General features: G+C 42.6%; 1 protein-coding gene across 1 annotated transcript in view; it reads right to left on the bottom strand.

The window, feature by feature from the left end:
• Positions 1 to 3,617: 3,617 nt before the first annotated feature.
• IKZF3 (IKAROS family zinc finger 3) overlaps positions 3,618 to 21,752 on the bottom strand; it is an 84,078-nt gene continuing 65,943 nt past the window's right edge. The window contains exon 8 of the mRNA XM_066585815.1: positions 3,618 to 4,566. Within this exon, the coding sequence (XP_066441912.1) occupies positions 3,878 to 4,566 (689 nt within the window). The 3' untranslated portion in view covers positions 3,618 to 3,877. The remainder of the gene's footprint in view (positions 4,567 to 21,752) is intronic.

Raw genomic sequence — 21,752 nt, 5'->3', positions numbered from 1 at the left:
AAAGTTAACAAAATAAGTAATATATCAAAACACACAGAAAATATTTAGCGGCCAACATTAGAAAAAAGCTAAGCTCCCGCCCCTTCCCGCAGCCAGCAATGGGAGGGGGAGGGAAGGGGGAAGATAGCTCAGATGGTAGCGTATATCAGACAGCCCTGAAAATGGAGGCTGATATACGCTCCTGTGAATAAGCCCTAACTTTGTACAATTATTAAACAGTAAAGGACCTACAAAGTTTAAAAAAATAAATAAACTTTTGCCATATTTATAATAAAAGAATCTAAATAATAAAACAAAAATACATATTTGGTATCACTGCTTCTGTAAAAGTTTGCTCTATCAAGGTAACGCATTGATTAGCCTGCACGGTGAATGTCGTCAGAAAAAAAAATAAAAGAATGCCAGGATTGCACTTTTTTGGGTCACTGTGTCTCCAAGAAAACATGTAATCAAAACGCAATCAAAAAGTCGTATGTACTACAGAATGGTACCAATGGAAACTACAGGACGTCCCGCACAAAAGGAAATGTCGCAAAACTATTGACAAAAAAAAAAGTTATAGCTGTCAGACGATGGCAGAAGAAAATAATTGAAAAAAATTATCTGTGAAAAAAATATTAGTACAGCAAAAAAAAAAACTATATAAACTTGGTATTGTAGTAATCTTACTGACCCATTTTTACTGCAGTGTGTACGCAGTAGAAACAAGACGCTCCCAAAGATGTCAGAATTTTGTTTTTTTTCCATTTCACTCCACAAAGAATTTTTTTTAAGTTTTTCACTACCATTGAAAGTAAGGGTGCGGGCAGACGAGCGCATAAACGGCGCGTTTTTGCGACCAAATGTATATACGTGACCATCTGAGGCAATGGTTTTGAATGTATTCGTTCACATGGGCGATTTTACGGCGCGTAAAAACGGAAATTCGAAAAAAAACAGAACATATGCGACCGAAATACGCGCCAACGCATATTCGATCGCCGAAAAGACCGTTTGCAAAGTAGGAACAAACGAAAATACGCTTTCTAGCTCTGGTCGTGATCGGTGAAAAACGATCGCTCGGGCGATTATACGTTGCGCTCGTGCGAACGTAAATACGCCTACGCTCGTCTGCCCGCACCCTAACATTGAAAAATACAACAAACAAGCCCTCAGACAGCTACATAGATAAATAAGTAAAAGACTTATGATTTTTTAAAAGGGAGAAGGAAAATACGAAAATGGGGGGAAAAAAGGGTATGGTCCTTAAAGGATTAAGACTGCAATGCATTTAAAAGGAACCTGCCCCCAGGTTCATGCTGTTTGAATCATGGGCGGCAGGGACTTTGTGCAGGAATTCATATTGCAGTTGTGTATGTTTTATTCTGAAACATGTTAGCATTTCAGAAGAAGGATACCTTGAAAATCTGTTAGCTACGGGGCTTGAAACCTTTGGCTTTCCTATACATAAACAGGGAGAGATCTGTCAGTCCAGATAATGTGGGCGGGGAGAGCTGATGAGGCCCCGCCCCTGTGACTCCAAGTCCTGTTCCCAGCAGATTTGCAAAGTACAGTGAAGGAAATAAGTAGTTGATCCCTTGCTGATTTTGGAAGTTTGCCCACTGTCAAAGACATGAACAGTCTATAATTTTTAGGGTAGGTTGAGTGAGACATAGAATATCCAAAAAAAATTCCAGAAAAATCACATTGTCTTAAATATATATTCACTTGCATTTTGCACAGAGAAGTAAGTATTTGATCCCCTACCAACCATAAAGAGTTCAGGCTCCTCCAGACCAGTTAGATGCTCTTAATGAACCCGTTACCTACATTAAAGACAGCTGACTTAAATGGTCACCTGTATAAAGGACTCCTGTCCACAGACTCAATTGATCAGTCAGACTCTAACCTCTACAACATGGGCGAGACCAAAGAGCTTTCTAAGGATGTCAAGGACAAGATCATAGACCTGCACAAGGCTACAAAACCAGAAGTAAGACGCGGGTGAGGAGACAACTGTTGGTGCAATAGTAAGAAAATTGAAGACATACAAAATGACTGTCAATCAGCATCGATCTGGGGCTCCATGCAAAATCTCACCTTGTGGGGTATCCTTGATCATGAGGAAAGTGAGAGGTCAGCCTAAAACTACACGGGGGAAGGGGGGGGTGTGGAACTTGGTAATGATCCATTAGTAACACATTATGCCGTAATGGGTTAAAATCCTGCAGTGCCCGCTAGGTCCTCCTGCTCAAGAAGGCACATGTGCACCCGTCTGAAGTTTGGATTATTCTGAGAGTGATTAGGAGAAGGTGCTATGGTCAGATGAGACAAAAATCGAGCTCTTTGGCATTAATTCAACTCGCCGTGTTTGGAGGAAGAGAAATGCTGCCTATGACCCAAAGAACATCGTCTCCACTGCCAAGCATGGAGGTGGAAACATTATGTTTTGGGGGTGTTTCTCTGCTAGGGGCACAGGACTACTTCACCGCATCAATGGGAGAATGAATAGAGCCATGTACCGTAAAATCCTGAGTGACAACCTCCCTCCCTCCACCAGGACATTAAAAATTGGTCTTGGCTGGGTCTTCCAGCACGACAATGATCCAAAACATACAGCCAAGGCAACAAAAGGGTGGCTCAAAAAGAAGCACATTAAGATCATGGAGTGACCAAGCCAGTCCCCAGACCTTAATCCCATAAAAAACATATGGAGGGAGCTGAAGATCAGAGTTGCCAAGCGACAGCCTCGAAATCTTAATGATTTAGAGATGATCCGCAAAGAGGAGTGGGCCAAAATTCCTTCTGACATGTGCGCAAACCTCATCATCACCTACAAAAAAAACGTTTGACTGCTGTGCTTGGCAACAAGGGTTTTACACCAAGTGTTAAAGGGGTTGTCCCGAGGCAGCAAGTAGGTCTATACACTTCTGCATGGCCATAATAATGCACTTTGTAATGTACATTGTGCATTAATTATGAGCCATACAGAAGTTATAAAAAGTTTTATACTTACCTGCTCCGTTGCTAGCGTCCTCGTCTCCATGGTGCCGACTAATTTTCGCCCTCCGATGGCCAAATTAGCCGCGCTTGCGCAGTCCGGGTCTTCTTCTTATCTGAATGGGGCTCCGTGTAGCTCCGCCCCGTCACGTGCCGATTCCAGCCAATCAGGAGGCTGGAATCGGCAATGGACCGCACAGAAGCCCTGCGGTCCATGGAGACAGAGGATCCTGGCGGCCATCTTCAGCAGGTGAGTATGAAGACGCCGGACCGCCGGGATTCAGGTAAGCGCTGTGCGGGTTGTTTTTTTAACCCCTGCATCGGGGTTGTCTCGCGCCGAACGGGGGGGGGGGGTTTCAAAAAAAAAAAAACCCGTTTCGGCGCGGGACAACCCCTTTAAGTCTTCTTTGCTAGAGGGATCAAATACTTATTTCTCTGTGCAAAATGCAAATAAATATATAATTTAGACAATGTGATTTTCTGGATTTTCTTTTGGATATTCTCTCTCTCACTGTTAAAATTAACCTATCCTAAAAATTATAGACTGTTCATGTCTTTGTCAGTGGGCAAACTTCCAAAATCAGCAAGGGATCAAATAATTATTTCCTTTACTGTATATATTTTTCTGAAATGCCACAGCTCTTCCCAATAAAATATACGAGGCTGCAATGTGGGCACCTGCAACGAGTTCATGCTTTGGACTGCATGATCTTGGTGACAAGTTTGCTTTAAGTAGTAATGTAAAAAAAAAATTGTATAGTCGGTCCAATAAAGCGTTTAGGAATAAACGCAAACAACCTGCAGCTTGTACTGTCTATTTGTCATATGCTATATATATTATGTACCATGCCCTGAACAATTCATTCAGCCTCATCTTAGAATCAGCTGGAACAGTGAGCTAATTCATACAAAGCCGGTGTTCACCACGTGCGATATGAGATGAGAATTCGTAGCGGTCCTGGCTTCGATAGCCACACATATTGCATTCAAAGGGATCTCGAAATCCATGGCATCCCATGTGGATGGTAAACATGACATAATCCAGAAAGAAGACATAGCAGTGGTCACAGCGGTATATCCCCATTGGGAACCCATCTTTGCCTAACAGCTGCATAAGATCATGTGGAGATACAAGTCCCGGATGCTTCAGGAGCTCGTAGACTCTAGCCTGCTCCTTGGGGGGCTGAGGTGCACTGCTTGACCGAGCTGGAGGAGTATGGAGGTTGAGTGGATAAGATGCTCTTTCTTCATGGCTGCTGTCCGTGTCAGTCGAGCCTTGAGCATTCGCACCTGGGGACAAGTCCTGTTCTGGAAGTGGCTTCTTTCCTTTAAGGGAGTGGGGGGGTAGATGGCCATTGGAAATATCAACATGTGTAAGTGGTACCGGGTAAAGGCTGCTAATAACAGGCACCATTTCTGCAGAGGGAGCTGAAGGAGTGTGAATTATAGGGCGTAAGACCCCCGGACCAAGATAAGCCATTGTTGGACTTCCTATATTCTTCTCCAACATCCTTTGAGGAATCACATCATGATCTTTATCATACAAGTAAGTGTTGTAGGGAATGTCAAAACATTGTCGCTTCTCTCCTGAGGAAGGGAAAACAAAATTGCACATTATTAGTACAGGGTGGGCCACAGAAAAGTATCCCAGCACCAAACTCTAATAAAAGCTGTCTAAAGGAAAATCTGTCTTTGCTGCTCATAGTAACCAATCACAGCCCAGCTTTCAATATACCTCGGCAGTACAAAAATAAAAGCTGCTCTGTGATTGAGTCAGCTGTGCTGCTGGGACCTGTTGGTCTACGAGGTTCCAAAAGAACACCTTTACAGGTGTGGGATAATTGAGCTGGCTGGGTGTGGAGTTTGTCCAGCCAGCCAATCCCCTTGGTCTGCTGCACATAAATACCAGCTCCTCTGTTACAGGTTGCTGGTCTTTTTACTCATTGTGTGTTATTCCCACCCAGAGCTGGGTGTTATGCTTGTTAGTCTGAAGTGGTTCTCTCACCTTCCCTGAAGACAGTCTGAACACCAAAATCATTGCTACAAAATGCATGTAAGTGAAGCCCATGGTTTCCAATAGGTTCTTTCACGAGAGATGTTTTGTAGTCTGAAATAACCCATTGAAAACCACGAGCTTCACATACATACGTTTTGTAGCGAGATTTTGTAGCCTGTGTGAAAAAAGGCCTTAAAGCAACCCTCCAGGCCTGGAGAAACCACAAATGACGGCACCAGCTAATCTGACCACCTGATGCACACTGTGCACTAGTATACATCATTAGTCTAAGTGCCCCTTTAGACAGGCAAATGCCTAGCAGGTCATCCCAGCAATGATTGTTCCGGTGCTTTTACACAGAAACGATCATTGCTCAGTGAATGTAGGCAGACTGGCCCTCTATTTCCTACCACCTATCGGAAACAGCCAAGCACTCAGCCCGGTACTGTTTCTCTAGCTCATAGTGAAGTGAATGAGAGTTATAGAAACAGTGTAGCGCTCTGAGCCATACTGTTACCGTAGCTCCCATTCACTTCAATGACAGCAACGGAATACACCGCTGGGTGAAGCGCTCAGCTGTAAGCGTACCGGCTGTGTGGTCAGTAACTATAGCAGCGGTTTCCCATATTGGCAATGAAAAGCTGAGATGGGAATATCCCTTTAACCCTTTCCAATCCACTGTCTGACGTCTGAAGACATTCTGATTGAAAGCTGTACAGCTCCGATATCGGAAGATGTCCAGCAGGGTATTTTTATTGTATAATACTGGCCGGTCTGTTGTCGGAGGGCCTCTCCAGCATGTCCCATACCACAGCACTGGCTCTAGCCAGCAAATGGCGCCATTGTGTAATGGCAGAAAGAGAAAGCCCCCTAGAAACCCTGAAACCAAAATTGGATTGCAAAGGGTTAATACTGTATGTTAGGAGGTATTCAGCTATATATGTACATCTACCCCTGCTTTAAATGATGGTTAATTTTCAGCAGAGCCTTAGGGTCCTTTACACAGCCCAATCATCGGGCAATTATGCACTCAGTTGTTAAGTCGTGTAAAAGGGACAGCCGATGAATGAGTGAATGCTTGTTCATCGGCGGATGGGGGAGAAGCCGGCATGGCCCACCTTCGTGACTCGGAGCTCAGCTTCATTAATCTGATGACATAATTAAATGAGGACGCTGTTACATTTTTCAGATCCACAAACCTTATAAAAATAAACACCGCAGTGTCATGGATGTGACATACGTTTTCACAATACTGCAGAATGACTCAGAGAACATAGTCAGCAGAGAATGAAAAATTCACACCAAGGAGCCGTGTATTACTGAGGGGGTCAGCAATAATTTTAGGCTTCCCTTTTATATTCCGCTATGATTAGAACAGACACTGACAGACATCTAAACAGGAGAATAATGAGACTATCTGCCGCTATGACAATGCGATATAAGGCTCTCGTGTCTCGTGTTCTTATTTTCAGACATTCGGTTGATGGCAGCCGTCCTAGATATGAATCCCTTCTAGAAAGCAAATAAAACCAGAAGGAACACAGCAAAAATTATACTTGGTCCAGAAGCAATGAAGACTGCAGTGTACCATACACATCTAGCAACTGCGACTTCAGCGCCACGAAAAGACTTACGACGCAATAACCTCTAACTGTGGGCGGTGCGGAGTGGTGATAAAGCAGATGATTAACACCTCTTTCACCTCCATCCTTCACACGGCTCTCTATACTTTCACATGCACCGCTGTTATTCCCTCCTACCACTCAGGTGTGTTTAGATGGAACCGTTATCGTTAAATCGCTGGACCATTCGAATTAGAACGATAATTGCTCAGTGTAAACACAGCCAATGATCGAACGACGAACGATAATTTGTTCGCTTTTCGTTCATTTCATACAAGAATGACAATCACCGTTGCTCATTCACTAATCAATCGGCTTAAATGCTGATCGTTCAGTCGTTTTCATCCACTTATACAGTGAATATGAACGACTGGACGATTTAGCGAGCGAACGGTTTATCTGGCTACACGGGCGAACAAGCAAACTCTGACCGTGTTAGTTCGCGCAAATGATAAATCGTTAGGTGTAGAAGCACCCTTAAATTTTCGGCCATTACAAGACATTCTAAGGGTATGCGTTTTATTGATCACCCGCATGCACCGTAAAATCGCGTGAATGAGGAAAAGACGCAAGCAAGTCCTGAGCTTAATTAGCGGTTTTCGTCCAGCGAAAAAATATGCCGCAGCCTGGAAATCCCTCAGTCAGCATAAATCCTCTGAATGACTTCAAATGCCTGAATAGAGGAACCTGTAAGCTTTTCCCTGCGTTGGACGCTGGTAAACTCCGTCCCCCTCACGAATTTTTCCAGCTTCCATAGGCGTCTATGGGAGCCGCCAGCGTATATCGGTTGAAAGATAGAGCAAGACCTATCTCTACCGGGACAGTATAAATTCGGTCGCCGATTTCATTCTCATATGTGCTATTTTTTCCGCCGCAATGTTTATACGCAGCTTAATATCGGTCATCTGAATGAGTACAGCGCTGCGGAAGATGTTGGCGCCATACAAATAAAGTTTACTATTATTATTACATTGAAAGCCAATAGAGTTGAGCGAGCGTACTCGTTAAGGCAAAATACTCGAGCGAGTATTGCCATTTTTGAGTACATGCCCGCTCGTGCCAAAAGATTCGGGGGCCGGCGGAAGTGAGTTGTGGGAGTGAGCATGGGAAGCAGGGGGGAGGGGGGGGGAGAGGGAGAGAGAGAGATCTCTCCCCCGTTCCTCCCCGCTCTCCCCCACTGCCCCCCGAATCTTTTGGCACGAGCAGGCATGTACTCGAAAATGGCAATACTCGCTCGAGTATTTTGGATTAACGAGTACGCTCGCTCATCTCTAGAACCCAATGCTTCAGATGGTCACGATTTTCGGCCAGCGTAAAAGCGCGGCTAAATAGCCGCATAAAAACGCTCAGGTGAATAAAGCCTGATACAAAGTCTTTCCCTTAATATGTAACAAATTTACATATTAAGAACCATCCTACAATGTCCCCACTGTAGTTAGAGTGCCGACAATAAACTAAAAAGCAGCATAAAAGCCACCATAATGAACTAGTGTATGCACTGCTGCACAAAGATGAATATGCAACACAAGTACGAATAGCTGCAGATGCCAAATTAATCAGCAACCGCGCGAATAAGTCCCTGACCTTCCTCTGCCGACCTACTATTCTCATTCACACAACCGGAGAGCTTATACAGAAACTAGATGCCAGGAAATCTAAAAATACTATTTGCCAAACGCGACCAAACTTCTGTGTGTAAAGTCCCCATATTTCAAATGGCAAAAAGATTTGATAAGCAGCTTAACCCCTTGAAGACCAGAACAATTTTTGATTTTCCCTGTTTGCATTCTGGCTGTCAGAACTTTTCCTTTTATGTGGCCGTGTGAGGTTGTGCTTTTTTGGAAGACCAGTTATACTTCAGGTATATGCCATCTGTTGGTACATTTACATTCATTTCATTTATATTTATTTCTATTCTGGCAGAAATGCAAAAAAACCCAACCTGTTTTATTTCAGTTTATATAGGCACACGGGCATATTTGCATTGCGGAATCCGGAGCGGGCTTCCACTGCAAATACCGCCCATAGCATACAATGGAAAAGCGCTTTTTCCTGTACACGAGTGGAAATCAGTTGCGATTTTCCGCTCGCAGAGGAAAAAAAAAAAATCGCAGCATGCTCTATTTTTGAGCGGATTCCGCTTGGTTGTTTCCATTAAAGTCAATGGAAGCCGTCCGACGCACAGCCCTTCCATAATTAATATTACGGAAAGGTCGCGGGATTCGCGTCATTGCCTAGCGATGGCGTGGGAAAATCTGTACTGCGCATGTCCGTCAGCTCGCCAGTTGAAACATCCTCAGTACAGAAGAAAGAAGAAAATGACAGGTACGCGGGGTCACCAGCTGGGCACCTGGTTTGTGTGTAGCCTTATGCACACGGCCGTGATGGGCTCCACAAGCAGAATACCGCAGTGGAGTCCGTCACGGCGCCCCCCCCACAGCTCCCATACTCACCTCCAGATCCGCTGCGTGAAGTCCCACATGCCGCTCCGGCGCTGCGCAGTACAGCGCATGACGCGCCGGTGGTGTCATATGACAATGCCGTTGGGGCGCATATTCACACTATACTTTGCTGTGCTACAGCGGAAGTATGGCACGACAGGCGGCTTCCATGACTACAATGGAAGCCGTCCGTGCGTACTCCCGCGGCAAATAGGGCATGCCGCAGATAATTTCATGCTGCGGTATTCCGTAGCATGTACATTCAGCTATTAGGTTCAATAGAACCTAATAGCTGCAGTGAAACGCCGCGGATTTCCGATTTCCTAATTCACATTTTTGTTTATGCATACACCAATGATAAAAAACATTTGTACAGGTTATACAGTGATGAGGAGACCAACTCTGTATGTAGTATTTATGTATATGTAAGTTTGTGGGCTGAAAGTAGCTGACCTGCTGAGTGTTACACTTACCATCCCTGTAGTTAGCGCTCAAAGCGGTTTTCAGCATTCGTACTGCGGGACTGATGGGGAAGGCAAGTATAACGCTTACCTCCCTGGCTAAAAGTAGGCGATAGAATCTCTTTAATGATTTAGGACTTACAATTAATAACAGTTATTGTTTAAAATGCATGTTTTTTCTTTTTCTCTCTTTTCCTCATTTTTTCCTTTACTTTCTTTTTTAAACACGTATTCCCTTTTTCTTTTTTTAATAAACATTATATTTTATTGAAAAAGTTTTTTATCACAATCTCTTGTAATTATAACAATATGCATTAGATAAATATAATTTGTGAATAGGCATAAAAGGTAAAATGTATTCCTTTCTTAGCCAAACAGGGCTGAAATGGGGATAGCAGCTGGTACGCCATGGCCAGGATTATGGCAGCAGCTGAACTCGCTGTTCTGCACTGCTGCTGTAACTCCCACAGAAAATCAAATTCCCGGAGCCTCGCCTTCTGTGTTACAGGCAACCCCCAAATTTGAGGTACTTTATAATCAGGAGTGCATTGTCCTCCGACACACAAAAAGGAACTTATCCCTGTAATGTAAGGAGCTGTAAGACCTGCCCACATATACTGACTGCGGACGGGATACGGATCCTCAACACACAGCAGGACTATAAGATCCTGGGGACATTCACATGTTCCACATCCAATGTTGTGTACCTGATCCTATGCAGTGAATGTCCTGTTGGGGGCCTTTATGTTGGAGAAACAGAACAAAAACTGAAAGCGAGGATGAGATCTCATCGCCACAGAATTAAAAAGAGAAAGACAGAATTACCTGTGGCCGAGCACTTTCTGGTCACGGACACAACATAGAAGATATGAAAGTTACTATATTAAAAGGCAAATTCAAATCTCAACATCATAGAAGAATTTGGGAGTACACGTTTATAATCATGTTTGACACTTTCAACATAGGCCTACATACCTCCAGAGGGTTCGTGCGTGACTGGAGATTATGAGAAATCTTTAGCAGAGATAACAAACAGGCCTGGTGACCCCCTAACACTAATTTAGGGACCATAAAACTTTCACATCCCTTATCACTGGACAAATTATTTACTCCTCTACTCAGTCTGTTCTGGTATTGTTTTAAGTGCAAATTAATCTCACCATGTCTGTGCCTTTTCACATGTATGTGTGTATATATGTGTGCATCTTTGGATCTATTTTCATTATGCCCGAAAAAGAACCCTAAGTAGGTTCTAAAGCTCGCTATAACATCACATTTTCTCCCAGAAGTAAATGACAGTTATGGAAAGTGTAGTACAATGATCTACATTGTTTCCGTAACTGCTGAGCTGTGGAAACTGCATAACCTATTGTGCTACACTATTTCCGTAAATGCCATTCACTTGTACAGGAGTGAAGGAATCAGCGTGGAACAGTCAGTTTGGTTGTCCACTGGTGGTCACAGAGGTGAGCTGGGAAGTGGTTGCGGATACTTCATTCTGGCGAAAGGTGCAAGTCCCAGAGGTGGGACCTGTATTTGCCAAACAGTTGGGGCATATCCTGTGGAATTGCCATAATTGTATGGGATGGGAACACCCCTTTAATCCCACAGGAGGCTTTTTCATTTAGATTTTTTACTTTTTAAACTATAATTAAGTGGCATACTGTACATCTATATACCCGTACGTTATCCTGTGCAGTAATAATAGACAGTTGTTAGCGCATACCTATGTCCTATCAGATGAAAAATATGGTCTGATAACACTGGGTTTCTTCAATGAGCCCTGAGCTCTCCAACCATACTTTATACTGGCCTCAATCGCATCACAGAAACTCCTTGTGATGCAATTCAGGTCTCTTTCACACGGATGTATGCGTTTTACGTTCATCCGCCGCTGGCGACGTAAAAATGCGTGAATGGGTGCACACATCTAACATTTGTGCGCACGTTCAGATAGCATGGGCTCGGCGTATATACACCAAGCCCGCAATGCCGTGGGGTGAGGAGAGACAGTTTAGCTCTTGGCAAGGGGAGCAGGGAGCAAACAGCCAGCAAGGGGCGGAGAGAAGAGGGAGGGAGTCACGCTGTTAAACTCCCTCCTCCCTTCTCTGGCAGCTGTCATTGGCTCCTGTAGGAGTCTATGGCAGTGGCCGTATTCCAGACAGGAAGGATAGTTGCAGGACTATCCTTCCTGGCATTAAAAAGCGCACGGCGCTATATTGGCCGGGTGCTTTTACGCCACGGGATTACACCTGTGTGATCTGATGCATTGGAATCCAATGTACCGATTGTAGCATTTGAAGAGTTAAATGGCAGAGATCAGAGGTACTTGATCACAGAGATCAGAGCAATGTAACCACCTTATTTTGGGGGGCTCTTAACAATAAAGGGATCTTCACAGCTGAAAACCCCTTCAACATTATTATTGATCACTGATCGTAAATTCGGCTTGTATTTCGCAGTCTGATATGATGGGAGTAGCAATTCACAGTGAGCCACAGCAAACATACTGCCTGCGTATTTTCAACATGCAATCAAAGTAATAATCAGAGAGCTTATCAAACTTAGAAGAAAGACGGTTGAGGGGTGACCTAATAACTCTGTATACATATATCAGGGACAATACAGAGATCTCTCCCATCATCTATTTACACCAAGGACTGTGACTGTAACAGGGGGGCGCCCTCTACGTCTAGAGGAAAGAAGGTTTCCACATCGATATAGAAGAGGGTTCTTTACTGTAAGAGTAGTGAGACTATGGAACTCTCTGCCTGAGGATGCGGTGATGGAGAACTTGATAAAGAGTACAATAGGTGCCTGGAAACCTTTCTTGAGCGATACAATATTACATGTCATATCACTGATTACTTCAGAAGGGTTGCTGATCCAGAGATTATTCCGATTGCCAAATGGAGGAATTTTTTTCTCTTAAATGGGGAAAATTGGCTTCTACCTCATTGGTGTTTTTTTTTTGCTTCCTCTGAATAAACATTGGGGGTTGATAGGCTGAACTGGATGGACATATGCCTTTTTTCACACACAATGCTACTATCATACATTTGCTACACTGTTTAGAAAAGTGTGAAATATCGTAAGTTTGCAATCCTTGGCTAATGTAAACACGTTCAGCAACTGCGCGACCAATGAGAAATCGCTCATTTATCATTGAGTAAATCTTTTACGAAAGCCCAAAACTGATAGTTTGTCATGTAGTATCCCCCCTCATGTAAACACGCTTCTAGTTGTTAGCAGGAAAGAGATGTGAGGACTAATAAGAGGAACAACAAGCGATTTCAAAAGCCATCAAAGTGATGATTACTGTCACATATAAACGGATGCTTTTCCAATTTTAACATCTCGCTAAACTGACAATCGGCGCTGATTCTTACACGTGTCTTGATGTGTAAACGGACCCTCAGGTCGGCTTCACACAAATATATTTGCACAGCGTTTTGCATGTGCACAATTGGCGTGCGCAATACGCAGCGAATAGAACTAATTTCTTTCAATGGGTTCGTTCCCATAAGCATATTCTGCGCAACTTTTCCTTTGTACAGCAAAATCCGCAGCGCACTCTATTTTCTAAGAAAATAGCAAATATTGAACTAATTAAGTGAATGGCGCATTTCAATAAATGGAAGCATGGTTGTATTTTTTTGCATGCGACAATGCGCACAATTTGTATGCACAAAATGTGCAGTTACTCACGCACGTGCACGCACAAATATGCAATGTCCATTGCGCAAATACATAGTGCAAATGCGCGCATAAACGTGTGAGACTGGCTGAAGTCTTATCTTCATAAAGAAACCCAGACTGTGAAAGCCCTTTAACCCTTTCCAATTCACTTAGTATCCTGGTCTTCCTAGAGGGCTTACTCTTTTTCTGCTGTTATACAACGGCGCTATCTGCTGGCTAAAGCCAGTACTGCATGAGGTGACACGTTGGATAGGCTCCGACGGCAGAGAGGTTGGCAATATACAGTAAGAGAACCACGACGGACGTCTTCCAACATCGGAGCTGTACAGCCTTAAATCATAATGTCTTAAGACGTCAGACAGTGGATTGGAAAGGGTAAAGGCAGTGATGATCGGCTGAACAAACGTTCCCACAAACATTTGTTGCGCAGTAACACCCGCCGTGTGCCTGTGATCAGCTGATAAAAAAGCAAATGTTGATTTGTCAGCTGATCAGATCTTTTAGGCAGATATAAAAATCCTTCTTTGCCAGCAGTGCGGCCCTTCTCGTAAAAGGCGGATTTGCTGCTGACAAGCCTGTAAACTTACAACCTAAGGTCGTCTGCACATGGCAAAGCTGGATTCCGGATGCGGAATCCTGCATAGAATCCGGCTCTGACCCCATGGAGCTCTATTTTTTTTCTCTGATACCCTGGCCGGCGTGCCATCGGGCATGTGCAGTACAGATTTTACATTTTTTTAAAAAATGCTTTGTTTTGCCGTGTCATCGTAAGCAACGGCGTGGCTCCCACGACCCTAATGTCAATTATGGAAGTCCCGCAGTTCAGACGGATTTCATTGACTTGCGTGGAGTTTGAAAAGTCAACAAAAGGGAAGAAATTTCCCTCATTGAGACGCAACTAGACTTTGTGCTGCCGAGCATAGTTGCGCCTACGCTCATCTGAATCCGCCCTAAGCTGTGTCCTTAGGTGCTTCTTGCAGACATATTCCGCACGTGTGAAGGTCCCTAAAGGGGTTTCCAAGTTTTTTTCTTCTTGTAGTTTATGCTTCCCATGATCAAACATCAATAAGCATCCTATATTTTCCTCTTCTGGTTCCTAGCATGTCTAGCCTTGCACCTCCGTACTACGGTAGGTATATGTTTACTAGTTGCAGTCAACCTGTTAACCAGATGTTATAGGCTGTGCAGCCAATCACAAACCTCGGTGTTAAAGTGCTGTGATTGGCTGCAGCAATATGATGCCTATAAACGGTCCCACCGTAGAGGACAGAGTTACAGTGCTGGAGCAGGAGAGGTGAGTATAGGGTCTTTTATCAAGTTTGGGCATGGGAAGAACAAATTAACAAAAAGATACCGTTTTAGGATGTGACATAAAATAAAAGACGTTTAATGTGTGGATGATTGCTGTATCAGACATAACACATGCAGAGCCTCCTCATCTTCACGATACTCTCACAATAAAAACATTTACACTTGCACATTTCCCCGAATAAATGTTCCCGCTGTGTAAATGTGAAACAGAAACGATTCATTTCTCGAGCCTCGCACCTAGGAGCTTGTCAGTTCAAAGAGGGTTCTACAGCCCCTCACAACGAGAATGAAACCAATCATTTTATTCTTGAGGTGACATTCATTTTAACCCTCGCTTTTGTAACTATTTTCCCACAAATACTTTAAGACTCGCTTCACACTCACTGTTTTTCATCACTGGTTAAAAAAAAAAAAAAAAAAAAAAAAGCACCATGAAATTCATGTGTTTTTAACAGGTGTTTTTTCGGAGGTGGTGTTTTGTTCACACGTTTTTACGAGGGTTACGTCGGGTACCGCCATTTTTTTTTTTTTTTTAACATTGAGTTTTTATTGGCATTTCCAAAATATACAACATTTGAGGATACAATGCAATAGTTTCATAGTCGAATGCTTTCAACAACATTGCATATAATGTCTTGTATGGGGAGGGAAAGTGAGGAAGGGGAGGGAAAGTGAGGAAGGGGAGGGAAAGTGAGGAAGGGGAGGGAAAGTGAGGAAAGGGAGGGAGGGGGGGGGGGGAGAGATAAGGACATTGGGAAACTTTGTAACCTTAACATTCAAAGGCATCGTGAATATTTGTGCTTGTAATTAAGCAGAAATTGTAAGTATTCTTTGACATTAGACCATGCTCTAGGGTTCACTGGGAGTAAGGGGTGGTATCCAGAAGGGCAGAACCATTGATTGTTGAGACGCGTAGCAACATTGGCTAGATCTGGACGCTTAGAATTCAGCGTCAGAGCCTCCAGCTGGCAGAAAGGACGAGGCGGAGAAAGGAGGGTAAAAGGTGAAGGAAGGGCCACCTGCGTTATGTTAGTCAAAGCCTGTCCGCATTTTTACTGTTTGGATCCATGCTGTCCAATCTTTCCTGAACTGATTTAGGGTGTTTTTTTGGTGAGCTATTAATTTCTCATTAATGCAGTTCAGGTTGACCGCTCCTTGTATTTCTTCCATAGAAGGAATATTCTTAGATCTCCAGTTTCTCGCTATTGACATACGCGCAGAGTGGAATATATGGGATACAATCACTCTGTGGCTTCTAGGTATGTTTTCTATACCTATGAGGAGGAGGGCTAGTTCTGGCTCAATTTTTTTCAAAGATGGTAAGAAACCCGATATGCATTGCGTGATCTTTCTCCAAAAGCAAGACATCTGGGAACATGACCAGAATATGTGTAGCAAGGATCCAACTCCACCACATCCTCTCCAGCAGAGGGGGTATGGGTCTTTTTTCATTTGCGACAGCCTTAAAGAGAGCAGTACCACCTTGTCAGGAGTTTCTGGTACTGCTCCCAGTGGGAGGCGCAAGAAGTGGATTTATGAGCCCATTTTAGAGCTTCACACCATGTTCCTGGAGAAAATTTTTTGTTTAGATCTTTTTCCCAGTTCAGGAAGTTGACTGTTTTTTTGAAAGTTTGGGTGCCCGAAAGGCAATTATAAAAAGGAGTTTGAAAGTTTTTTCTGTGGCGCTACGTTTCTGTTTAGTAGGTCGTTTAGTGGGCATGGTAGTATTACGTGAAGAGTTTTGCGGGCTCTTAAAAAATTTTGAATTCGTCGGTATGTGTAATACTCTGATTGTGGGATTGCGTATTTTACTTGTATCTGATGGAAAGAGAGCATGGAGTTTCCATCGTATAGGTCCAAGATCTTCATAGTTGTTCTATGTGGCCAGTTGCTCAACGAGAGGTCAGGGATTAGATATTTTAAGCTGAGAAGTGGGAGAGATACTTTTGTTGATATGGTCAGCTCCAGGTTTGGTCTGGTGCCCATTGCCCTCCACCCCTGCGAAGTAGCCCTCACTGTCGGAGGGTGGTGAGTATTCTCTTGGGCTTGAGCAGCGTTTGCTAGGAGGTATGCTCTCCATTCAGTTATGCCTGTTAGTGATGACTCTATAGGGGCCCACGTTTTGTCTGTGTCTGTTCTGCACCAATGCCTGCTTTGATCAATCAGGAATGCTTTGTGGTAATTGCGTAGGTTGGGGAGGCCCATACCTCCGAATTTTAGTGGTCTGTTTAGGATAGAGAATGCCACCCTGGGCTTGGCTCCTCTCCAAACAAATCTATTCATCTGTTGATGGAGGGATGAGAAAATGAGATCAGGAACAGGCACCGGAAGCGTTCTGAGAAGGTACAGAATGCGGGGGAGGATAAGCATTTTGTATAATATCACTCTGCCCATCCAACTGGGTTCGAACCTAGCCAAACGGTCTAGTTCTTTCTGTATTGATAACTCCAGTCGGGGAATATTTGCAGATGGGAGGTCTTCAATTGAGGGAGTCAATACTATTCCTAGATAGGGCAAAGACGAGGGGCACCATTGGAATGGGAACATAGATTTTAGGGACTTCTCGTCTATTTTTGCTAGTTGGATCCCCATCATTTGTGATTTTGTAGGGTTCACCTTATAGTAGGATATAGCTCCAAATTGTTGTAGGGCAAGTACCACTTGATGAAGTGAGGTCTCCGGATTTGTTAAAGTTAAAATTACGTCGTCGGCAAATAAATTAATTTTATGTTCATTTGTCCCTGTAGGTATGCTTCAGATAAGAAGGTTGGATCTTATACTCTCTGCCAATGGTTCCATTATCATTGAGAAGATTAGGGGGGATAACAGGCACCCCTGACGTGGGTACCGACACTTTTTGAAAGCAGATTTACTACAATTTATTAAATAATCCAGAGAAGTAGCAGCAAGAGTGGTGCAAAAATTGTAATTTCCTTTTTATTCCTACATTAACCCCTTCAGTGGCAGGTTTATTATTACATTTTTGTGTAATGAAAGAATACATTATAACAATTTTGGAAAATAGAAATAAAAACGCCGGAAGATTTCAGATGACAGGTCAGTGCTCACAAAGATCTGGTACCGTGTTAGCCAGTAGAGCAAAATGTGATTGTTCTCAGCAAGAGAAACGACGTAATCTTGTAGATATGATACCTTTTAATGGCTAACAAAAATACATGATGTAATAATAGCGAGCTTTCGTACCAACGCAGGGTACTTCTTCCGGCTTAAATGGATTGGATCTGAAGAGGCATGGATATTTATACATACTTATAACATACATACTTATGACAAGGCACAGATATGGATGTGATTGGTTCGCACTTAAAAGGAATTCTGCAAACCAGAAAACAAACTTTTTTTGTCTAGGCACTGATAGCGGAGTGAAAGTTTTATGGTCTCTAAATTACTGTTGGAGGGGGGGGGAAAGGTCAACAGGCTCGAATTGTTATAAGAGATACACAAACATTTTTAGCTAAATACTGATAAGGGAGTGAAAGTTTATGGTCCCTGAATTACTGTTGATGGGGGTCTTGATGGGGGTCTTAAATTATTCCCCAGGATTTATGCGTGAATGGGAAGTGTGAGACTTGATTGCACAGATAAGACCCCCATCAATTTTTTTTCCGTATAAGTGGGCAATGGGGCCTTGAATTTATTCAGTTCTGCCCTGAAATCCAGCGGGCATTCCCTCCATTATGGGCCTAGCCATGTGTCCTGTAAGTAGATTAGGGCCACAATGGGTATGTTTCTGAACAGGGGACAAACAGGGGTATCCATTTTGGGGTGAACGTCTTCATTCCTATGTACACTGTACAAAAAAAACAGTTTTTAAATTGACAAAATTGCCAAACAAATGAAAATCGTAATTTTTTCCTTTTGCTTTGCTTAGATTCATTCAAATACTTTGGGGTCAAAATATGCAGTACACCCCTAGATGAATTTGTTAAGGGGTCTAGTTTTTAAAATGGGTCATTTGTGGGGGTTCTCTATCGTTTTGGACGCTCAATGGCTCTACATGTGGGCAATGGGGACTGGAATTTATTCCGTTGTACCCTGAAATCCAACGGGTGCTCCTTCCATTATAGGCCTAGCTATGTTTCCTTTAAGTAGATTAGGGCCACAATGGGTATGTTTCTGAACACGGGACAAATGGGGGTATCCATTTTGGGGCGAAAGTCTTCATTCCTATGTACACTTTCCAAAAAAAACAGTTTTTAAATTGACACAATTGCCAAAAAAATGAAAATCGTAATTTTTTCCTTCTGCTTGGCTTAGATTCATTCAAAAACTGTGAAGTCAAAAAAGTCATTATACCCCTAGATAAATTCGTTAGGGGGTCTACTTTTCAAAATGGGGTCACTTGTGGGGGTTCTCCATCGTTTTGGTCACTCAATGGCTCTACAAGTGGGCAATAGGGCCTAAATCTCCTTCAAGCAAAATTTCTGTTCCGAAAGCCACCGGTTGCTCCTTTCATTTTGGGCCCCATTGTGCATATAGACGTAATACTAGGGCCACAATGGGTATGTTTCTGTGCACAGGACAAACAGGGGTATCCATTTTGGGGTGCAAGTCTTCATTCATATATGTGTGGTACAAAAAAAACTGCTTTTGAAATGACAGAATTACCAAAAAATGAAAATCGTATTTTTTTTCCTTCGGCTTGGCTTAGATTCATTCAAAAACTGTGAAGTCAAAAAAGTCATCCTACCCCTAGATAAATTGGTTAAGGGGTCTACTTTTCAAAATGGGGTCACTTGTGGGCGTTCTCCATCGTTTTGGTCACTCAAGGGCTCTACAAGTGGGCAATGGGGACTAAATCTCCTTCAAGCAAAATTTCTGTTCCGAAAGCCACCGGTTGCTCCTTTCATTTTGGGCCCCATTGTGCATCCAAACATATGATTAGGGCCACAATGGGTATGTTTCTGAGCACGGGAGAAACAGGGGTATCCATTCTGGGGTGCAAGTCTTCATTCATATATGTGCTGTACAAAAAAACTGCTTTTAAAATGACAGAATTACCAAAAAAATGAAAATTGTAATTTTTTTCCTTCGGCTTGGCTTAGATTCATTCAAAAACTGTGAAGTCAAAAAAGTCATTATACCCCTAGATAAATTCGTTAAGGGGTCTACTTTTCAAAATGGGGTCACTTGTGGGGGTTCTCCATAGTTTTGGTCACTCAATGGCTCTACAAGTGGGCAATGGGGCCTAAATCTCCTTCAAGCAAAATTTCTGTTCCGAAAGCCACCGATTGCTCCTTTCATTTTGGGCCCCATTGTGCATCCAAACGTAAGATTAGGGCCACAATGGGTATGTTTCTGAGCACGGGACAAACAGGGGTATCCATTCTGGGGTGCAAATCCTAATTTTCATGTGTACTATAGAAAAAAGTCCTGTCTTTAAAATGACATATTTGCAAAAATATGAAATTTTTGTTTTTCTCTTCTAAATTGCATTGACTCCTGAAAAAAAACTGTGGGGTTAAAATACTCATGACACCCCTCAGTGAATACGTTAAAGGGTGTAGTTTTTAAAATGGGGTCACTTGTAGGGGTATCTATCATTTTGACTCCTATGAGCCTTTCCAATCTTGGATTGGTGTAGGAAAACAAAGTGTTCCTCAAAATGCTGAAAAGTAATGTTACATTTGTACGTCTCCTAAATGGTTAAAAAAAAACGAAAGTTTTTCCAATGTGCGCCCAAAATAAAGTAAACGGATGGAAATATAAATCTTAGCAAAAATTTCTATATTATGTTTGCACATATTTGAGATATTGCAGTTGGAAATGTGAAAAAATGACGATTTTTTCAAAATTTTCCCAATTTTGGCGCTTTTAATAAATAAACACAAATTCTATCGGTCTTTTTTTTCCACCTAAATGAAGTACAACATGTGGCGATAAAACAATGTCAGAATCGCTTGGATATGCAAAACCTTTCTGGTCTTTTTCCATGCTAAAGTGACACGTGTCAGATTTGCAAAATTTGGCCTGGTCATTAAGGCGTAAACAGGCTTGGTCACTAAGGGGTTAATGGAGGCCTAAAAAGGAAATTACAATTTTTGCACCACTTCTCTGGATTATTTCTTGAATTGCTATTTCAGAGGCACTGGCTCTGGCTTCCTGGTGGCTTGGCATGTATGTTTTTAACACCCACTCCCCCAAGAAATATCTTTAAAAATTGCACATTTTAGAGTCAAAACACTCCTCACAAAAGTGTGTGAAGGACGCCTTATGGACAATTTTAATATAGTTTTCCTTTCATTTATTTTTTATACAATGTAGGAGTAAAAACGGTTTCCATGCAGATAGATACCCATACAATTTTCATTTTCTTTTATACTGTGTGTCTTATAATTTATATCTCTCTATATACAATATACTTGAGCATTCCGGTGAGGTGGATGTTACATAAAAATGAGATAACACCGAACACGAAAAAGCACCTTTGCGCAGAAAACTCACATTACTGGGTGGTAAATATTGATGAGCAAGAAAGTAAGTCTAGTGTGTTATGGAGTATCAAGCTGTCAAAAAATTATTTTAGCCAATTGCTAGAACATCAATTTGATAATATTTTCTACAGCAAAGCTTCAATCTACAGCAGCGCTGCAACATTACCCTGAAAGAAACTCTGCAAAGAATAACTGGATGTCGGAAAAGCCATTTCTATAAGCAGCATTGATTTCTAATGTTAACCTGTTTCCCCTGGTCCTAACAGCAGCACAACAACAGATTATTTCTGCCTCTGTGGACTTGTAGGACAGACGGGTATTTTAATGAACTAATGTAATCAATAAGTAAGCCCCCAACATGATATAAGGCTGAACTATCCCCTCCCACCTTGTGCTTACTGTAGTAGTAAATGATGGAGAAGCTTGTGCTGGGGTTAGGCCTAAAGGAAAGCAGATTACCAGTAGAAATCAATGCTTCCCTTACGTCCAAACCAGCAGCACAATAATGGGGAATTAGCAATAGGTAATTGCATTAGAGAGGGTCCTTTTAACAGACAGTATTCTGAAAGGAAAGCCCAAAGGTTGGACCTTCCAAAAAACAACCTATAATGGTTTACAAAAAGATGTTATGTGAGCTCCAAGAGCCTGCATTACAGATTTGAACAAATTTCTTTCGGTCCAAGAGGTGGAAACTGCCTCAGTTGAATGGGCATTTACAAATTCAGGTTGCTAAGACCCTTGTTTTTACCCATTTTGAGGCAATGGGGGAGGACAAGAGCATAGAAACA

The sequence above is a fragment of the Eleutherodactylus coqui genome, chromosome 13, assembly GCF_035609145.1.
Source record: "Eleutherodactylus coqui strain aEleCoq1 chromosome 13, aEleCoq1.hap1, whole genome shotgun sequence".
NCBI classification, from domain to species: domain Eukaryota; kingdom Metazoa; phylum Chordata; class Amphibia; order Anura; family Eleutherodactylidae; genus Eleutherodactylus; species Eleutherodactylus coqui.
Note: the sequence above shows the minus strand (reverse complement) of the source record. Positions and strands in the feature narration are given on the sequence as shown.